This window comes from Limulus polyphemus, unplaced genomic scaffold, assembly GCF_000517525.1.
Source record: "Limulus polyphemus unplaced genomic scaffold, Limulus_polyphemus-2.1.2 Scaffold658, whole genome shotgun sequence".
Taxonomy (NCBI): Eukaryota; Metazoa; Arthropoda; class Merostomata; order Xiphosura; family Limulidae; genus Limulus; species Limulus polyphemus.
Window position 1 is genome coordinate 437,444 of NW_013666268.1, and position 7,886 is coordinate 445,329.

Here is a 7,886-nt window from a genome sequence, read left to right on the forward strand (position 1 = left end):
CCTCTAGTCTTACACTGCTAAATTAGGGACGGCTAGCGCAGATAGCCCTCGTGTAGCTTTGCGCGAAATTCAAAAAACAAACAAACAAACAAACAATCTTTTGAATATCAGAGTTGAAAATGTTTGTGTAGATTTTCCTCAAGGGCTTTATGTATATGACTGACCCTCATTTTGTAATAATAGACTAGAGTGAAGGCGGCTAGTCAAAATAACACCCACCGCCAACTTTTGGACTACTATTGTCTGACCGAATTGTGGGATTTGTCCGTCACTCTTTTAGCAAACCGACAGCCCTAAAGTGCGGAGCGCGTTTTTGAGACAATAAGACGCGATTCGTGAACCCTTGGATTTATAGTTCGGGCTGGCTTAGCACTAGCCCATGCTAGACACCGTTAATTTAAGCTCAGGTTTGAATATATTGAATCCAGTTAGTGATGCATGTATATTAGAATAACTAGATCGTTCGAACCGAAGTTCAAGCGTTTTTGCATGGGTTTAATAGGAAAATATTGACTTTTGACGTATGATATAGTGAGCCTGGCATTCCATCTGGAATCTGGTCATTTGTGGCTTTATTAGATTTTGTATGATATCTGTAATTCCTGTTAACTAGTAGGATACGGTAACCTTAATCACAATTAACTGTTCAACAGGTCGTTAGAATCTAAGAAAAAGGGGGTTCGTGGATTTTGTTAGTAAGAACGAATTGAAAGGTTTAAGTGGCAGAAATCAGACGTGTATCAAAAAAATACAAGTGTTCATTATAGATAGAAAAAATAAAAATATACATGTATTACAATGTGACATATCACAGATGTGCAACAGAAAAAAAAACTGTTTATTGTACACAGAGAACTTAAAGTATTCACATATTAAAATAAAGGCTATATAGTAAATTAAACTTGATACAAGTATACCACAAGGATACAAACACGTACGTATATTAGCGAAACCACTTACAAGAGCCAATGTTAAAAAAGGTATTTTCATGTTACACAATCGAAAAGAAATACTGCTTTTGAATCTTGAGTTGGAGACTCGTGCATCCCAGGAACTCGTGCAGAACTATCTATAATAATAAAGGGGCGTGTCTGCGTGACCGCCATAGCACCAAGAGCAAATAACCTAGAAACCTGAAATTTTGCATTCATACTAAGTGGACCCTGAGGCTGTGCACCTGGGTATTATTACTTATTCACGTGCGTGCGCGCGCATACGCGTGCGCATCTTTTAAATGAAACAAGCTAGCGAAAAACCACATGTATTTCTTCTGATGATTTTATTTGTTTTGTTTTTTATAAAGTTTTCCATGTGAGACTGGTGAGTGGAGGCTAAGACTGATAGACGGCGTATTCCCAGCGCAATGTGGGTCCTATTTCCGCAGTCACCTCCAAAACTTGGGACACGTTTTTTATCCCACATTTATAGCTTGTACGCTGGGGATGCTTTTAATTTATACAGTGTCCTTTAATTTAGTTTTGTTTATTTAAATGTTATTTATCACAGGTTTGGATTTGCTGTTTTTAACGCAGTCCTTCCTTTTGATTTTGCTTGACTATTTAAGTACTACCCCCCCCCTCTCTCTCTATATATATATATAGATTGTTTTGTCGTTATTATTATTAAACACAAAGCTACACAAAGGGCTATCTGTGCTATGCCCACCACGGGTTCAAAACCCGGTTTCTAGTATTATAAGTCCGCAGACATACCGCTGTTACACTGGGGCTCTATAGAATGTGATTCACAGTGTTATCACATCAAGATTAATATCCATAAGAAAACTCGAATCATTTTTTAAATCAGAAGTTGTTCTTTATTTACCCAATTCGTCATTAACAACGTAACAAGAGTAACTACTATTCACTATAAAAACTATCAAACCAGAAAACAACTAAACGCTTTTTTGAAGAGTAACAAATTTGATACAATATATATATATAGATTTTATTTTTCAATTTTAATTTTTTTTTTCTTTTTTGGTATTTTGGAAATTTAAAAATACTCCGGTTACAAAATAAGTTATTGTTAACGTTTCAAATTAAAATATAAAATAAAAGTCTTTAAATTAACATCAACATTCAAGTAGTTTTAACGTTAACGTTGAAAATTACTATAAGTAAGTAAAGTGATTTTCATAAATATCTGCAGAGCACTATTATACAGAATTGTGTTTACGAATTAGAGCGCCCCCCAGTGGCACAGTGGTATGTCTGCGGACTTACAACGCTAGAAACCGGGTTTCGATACCCGTGGTGGGCAGAGCATAGATAGCCCATTGTGTAGCTTGGTGCTTAACTTCAAACAAACAAACGAATTAGAGCAAGAATTACACTTATATCAGTTTCAACACTAGGTGTCAGTGTTTGTGTGCTATGTTCTAACTAGTTCATAAAAAAATATCAGAAAACTTCAAATTATATACTATATCTTACAGAAACTTCATGAAGACAAGAGCAAATATAGAAAAGGAATATGGCCAGGTGAGTCTAGAATGTTTGTAAATTGGAAATTGTTTGACTGAATTTAATTGATAATATATATTACATATATACTAATTATGCAACAGTTAGGTACTGTCTTCTTATATTGTATATGTTAATTTATACATGTGATACTTTTTATATATGCATAACAAATATTTTTGTCATTTATTCTCTTTAAGCAAAACGAGTTACTTTAAAAATCAGCTTTTTACTACGGGTGTAGACAGTGTGACAGTCCCTTAACGAATACTCTCGTAATCAACCTGACATGATTTATGCTTCATTCTGTGGCTGGCACAGCGGGATGTCTGCGGACTTACAACGCTAGAAACCGGGTTTCCTTTACCCGTGGTGGGCAAAGCACAGATACCCCATTGTGTAGCTTTGTGCTTAACTTCGAAACTAACAAACAATGTAGTTTATAATTGAATTATATTGATTTATAACTATATTGCTATTAAAATAATAGAAACTATACAGCACAAGGATTTGGGTGAGCTTAGACCATTTACTCGTTACTCTATGGTATATACTTGTATATATCTATGCATATGCTCTTCTTAAATAACCTTGAAGTATGGTATGTAGGATCCCTAAGATAATACGTGGCGTCCTCTGGCGAAATTAAGTAACTATCATCAGAAATTGTATTATATTTATCAAATTTCATTTTGATAGCCAAAGATATACAAGTTTATGTATATTTATGTAAGTTTAGTGTTTTTATCAACTGTTTTGTGATATTGGTAACTAAAAATGACGATCTATAAGTTGTAGCAAATATCTTGAATAAATATTTAAACGAATTCTATAAAATTGGTTCTGATGGTATTAAAGTAACTGCCATTTATCTGTTTTCCACTTATTCCAAAAACAATTCATTTATCAGGTACTAGTGGTTTTTGGAAATTTTATTTTTATGTTATCCTTAACAGTAAAAATCTTGCACATCAAGCGACCATTGCTTTCAGTTTTAATATTTAAAGTTGAAGAGAAAGCATTTGCCTAATAGACGAATACACACGCCTTACATAAATCGTAACTTTCTGATGAATTGAATGTGGAACCTAACACCACCTTTGCTTTGGTTGTATTCAATATCGCTTTGTATTCTAAAGGGACAGGCGACATGAATCATCACCTTATGTCCCTGCCCCTGTTGATACTTTGAACTGACGTATCTATTTTTTTCCCCTATGTAGATCTTGGCTCATTTTGCTAACAGTTTTAGTTATCTATGTTTGTTTTGTTTTGTATATATATATATATAGCACAAAACTGAATATTGGGCTATCTGCAATGTGCCCGCCGCGTAGATCGAACCCCGAATTGTAGCTCGTTGATACAGTTTAATATTATATCAGTGTCCGTTGACCTTTAATTTTCATAGAATTGATGAGATTTGTTTTCGTCAAATTGCGAGCACACAAAAATGTCAAAATTTTCACTTTTCTTCTGAGTAAGATTTTAACATTTGTTGGTGAAACAACGTACCAACGTGGGATCGAGTTTTTTTTATTAATTACATATTCGCAGAAATGAATTTACCAGTTCACTGTGATTTTCAGATAAAGTACTGTCCAATATCAGGCTTTTGAAATATAGCTTTATATAAATTCAGTTCATGACTGATAAAATAATGACATCTCTCGATCAAACTGAAATTTGGTTGTACTGAAACTATCAATCTGTACTATTACACATTACTGTTTTTATAAACAGTCTTAAAACAGACATCTTCATAAGTCTTCACATCTTCTTAAGGAATTAATGCCAAGTTATTTATGGCACACATAATTTACCATGCTTTTACCTAGAATTATATTTAGTGGAGTCAAAATAGGATTTGTAGTTTGAGTAAATAATGTCCACAGTTTCTCCAACCATGTTTACTTAATTTGTTTTACAATCCCTGCTTGCACTTTTTAAAATTTATCTTGTTTTCTGGTTTTTATGCTCACCTATGGGCAAAGGATTACTTGTTATGGTAGCCAACTTTATACACTAATGATAATGAACATAGCTAGTAGCTAGCCGATACGGTTCATGATGATTTACTGTAGTTATTGGCTATATGATCGCATTAATTCGAGATTGTCATGGAGATTTTTTTAAGAATATAGTGAACATTTATAGTTCCTGTGTAACTAGATTCTCTGTATATAATTCATAGCAATTGACAAATACATGCCTAGACTAAGACACAACCCCCCTCTAAACGCGTATAAAATTTTACCAGTAGAAAAATAGCCTTTTCAAATAGAACATATTCGTCTAAAACAACACTTTAAATATTCTTTTGTATGTCTTAAGGTAGTTATTCTACGAATGTGTATAATAAAATTTAATATTATGTGTATTGATATTTTTTTTACTCCTTCACTTCATACATAATTTTTGGGTTGGCCCCCTAAAGACACCGATTGTATAGTGTAAAAAGCAATGAATATTCTACATGTTACAGTTATTTAATGTTCATATATTATTGGCTGGTAACTCCTGTTTCACCCTGTACTTAAGCGTTTTAAAGGAACACTAGATGTTTGTAAAAAACTAACTAGAATTATGATGGTTTTTAGCTTGTGTAAAATATAGAGGAAACAAATCGACTTTTTAATACCCCTACGACCTTCGTAGCACCTTATTTAGTATTCTATAAAAGGTTTGTGTATAATATACCAAGCGGTTTTTGTTGTAGGCTATCAAGAGAATAATAATAGTAAGAAGAAGAATTACAAACGGGCTGTTTTCAGCGGATTTTCTTTTCGTTCTAAGTCTAATATGCATGCATTTTTGTACATTTTATGTGTACAGCATTAGCAGCCCATAGTGAAGGTTTTAAGTGTTGTTTGAACTGAATCTTTACTGTTTAAAGTGTTTTTTTCCCGAATGTTCTATTAAGAGTTTTGTGCAATTTCTTGCGATCCCTATTATGAACCACCACCGCGGTTCATTGTATATCGATCTTCCAATAAGGTATACGCATTCCAGTTCTAGACTCCAGATAATACTGCCCTTTTCTATAATGTTATTGTCATGTTAAATAGTAATGGATATTAGTTTTTCGATTATACCGTTCTCCTGGATAACACTGCTTTACTTTCTACACTCACAATATATATTGCTCTGTGCTGAGTCTGATTTGACAACACTGGACTTCGCTTGCAGACAATAATGCTCGTTTTGCTGATAATAATACTTTTTTTTGTTTTTTTAGAAAATTAATGAACCTCTGTCAGCGGGATACATATAACTAGAAGGCTTTTATCTTTGTCAGGATGAATTATTTTCGATGTTTTATTTAAACAAGAGTGATATCTATGCTTTTGTCTACTCATTCGTCACTGCTTGCGTTTTGAACCCTCTAATTGAATATTATATTTTATTGTTTTAAAAGAGTGTTTAATAACACTAAAAAACAACTTATCTAATGTTATTATACGCTGTTAGAGGGTTTATTTTTATAGAGAATATTTCACGTATTTACAACAAAGTCCTTTATGTGGCTTCAGAATATTGTATATACTACATGAAAGCCCGCAATTGCAGTCTATATTATATATGATACCTAGTTACCTGTATGTCTGTCGACATGATGATGATGTCAACCAAATGCTGTACTCGTGCGTCGTGTTAAACCTTAGGTGTACATGTTAGGCAGTACGCCTATTTATACAAGCGTATTTGTACAACTGAGTTCACATTTTAACAGCGTGTTGATGAGGTTGAGTATTGTATTACTTTATTAAATTTATGAGCAGAGTCCAATTTTCTATTCTCCTTCGTATTGATTGCAGTCATCTGGGGCTGGGATATCATCCGTTGTTGTTTCTCTTATCATTCTCAGTGGTTGTGATTGTTAACTTGTTTAACAACGCATATCATTTCTATTAATTCCAGTTATTATTTCTATTCTGATTCACCAGGAGCAAATACCTGACGTTAACTGTAAATGCCTAGTGATAGTTGTACACGAGGAAGATCATGAAGTTAACACTCACGCCTATTCCTATTTCTAGTCTGTAATTTATTTTCGTACGAGAGGCCAATGGAGGGCGTATCTCTTGTAGCGTTTGTATTCTGTACTTTTTATCCAATTTTATGATCCTTTCTTGTCATGTACGAGCGAACAATGATAACTTTTGTCTGTTTGTTTTGTTGGTTGGAACAAATATACTTAAATATTAGAAAATATAGTTAGATCTAAATAGGATTGAGTTTTTTTTTATATCAATTGGTACTATATATTTAAATACGTTCGGTCGATTCAAGCTTATACTAAACGCCTGAATGGTAGGCCAATATTTTGGTAACTGTTACGATGTAGTCCATGTACTGGCCAGGTGGTTAGAGTGCTCGACTCGCAATCTGAGGGTCGCGGGTTCGAATCCCCTCCCACCAAACATGCTCGCCCTTTCAGCCGTGGGGACGTTATAATGTGACGGTCAATCCCACTATTCGTTGGTAAAAAGAGTAGCACAAGAGTTGGCGGTGGGTGATGATGATTAGCTGCCTTCCCTCTAGTGTTACACTGCTAAATTAGGGATGGCTAGCGCAGATAACCCTCGTGTAGCTTTGCGCGAAATTCAAACAAACAATACGTGCTATGAAAACAAAAAGCCCCCCCAGTGGCACAGCGGTATGTCTGCGGACTTACAACGCTAGAAACCGGGTTTCGATACCCGTGGTGGGCAGAGCACAGATAACCCATTGTGTAGCTTTGTGCTTAATTTCAAACAAACAAACAAATGAAAACAAAGTAAATTTAAACACACACTCATAGGAACTGAGTGGAGAACGTTAATGTTTTGAAGAATCAGAATGTTATACCAAACTTCTTTAGTGTAATTGGAGATTTTTTGAAGGTCTTTCTCATGTCTGTTGTATTCACATGTTGCCGTTATCTGGTGTTTAAAGAAAACTACTAGCACTGTCTTATAAGCCAACAGTTTGGCGCTCGATAAATCGATCAAATATATATATCTGGTAAAAAACATCTCCGCTTCATTCCATTAGAGACCTACACTTTACAAAAGGACGCCCTAAAAGCTAATCGTTAATTATACATGCAAATAGTCATAATACTTTGTGATTAAGTGATGACAGATTTTAATTAACGAAGTTCGGAAGTCGTTAAGAAATTAAATAAAAAATCACAGTTCTCTTATGTAAATCTAAAATCATTTGACGACGTTTATGGTACATTAGTTTTCGCCAGCTACTACACAAGTCCGTCTTTAACATATAGTTGAAGTTTTAAACATACTAATAAATATTTCTTTTTAATGTTGAGCTTAGGGTATTGTTAATCCATTGACTGCGGCTGGTACACATATGGATTCTTGTAAAAGTATCAAATATATGTACACACACACACACACACACACATATATATATATA

The 7,886-nt window shown here is 34.1% G+C and overlaps 1 protein-coding gene across 1 annotated transcript in view; it reads left to right on the forward strand.

The window, feature by feature from the left end:
• The window catches only part of LOC106459768 (F-BAR and double SH3 domains protein 2-like), a gene marked incomplete at its 3' end in the record, with an annotated part of 44,938 nt that overhangs the window by 18,237 nt on the left and 18,815 nt on the right, over positions 1–7,886 (forward strand). Inside the window, exon 3 of the mRNA XM_022386310.1 lies at positions 2,438–2,483. Within this exon, the coding sequence (XP_022242018.1) occupies positions 2,438–2,483 (46 nt within the window). The remainder of the gene's footprint in view (positions 1–2,437; positions 2,484–7,886) is intronic.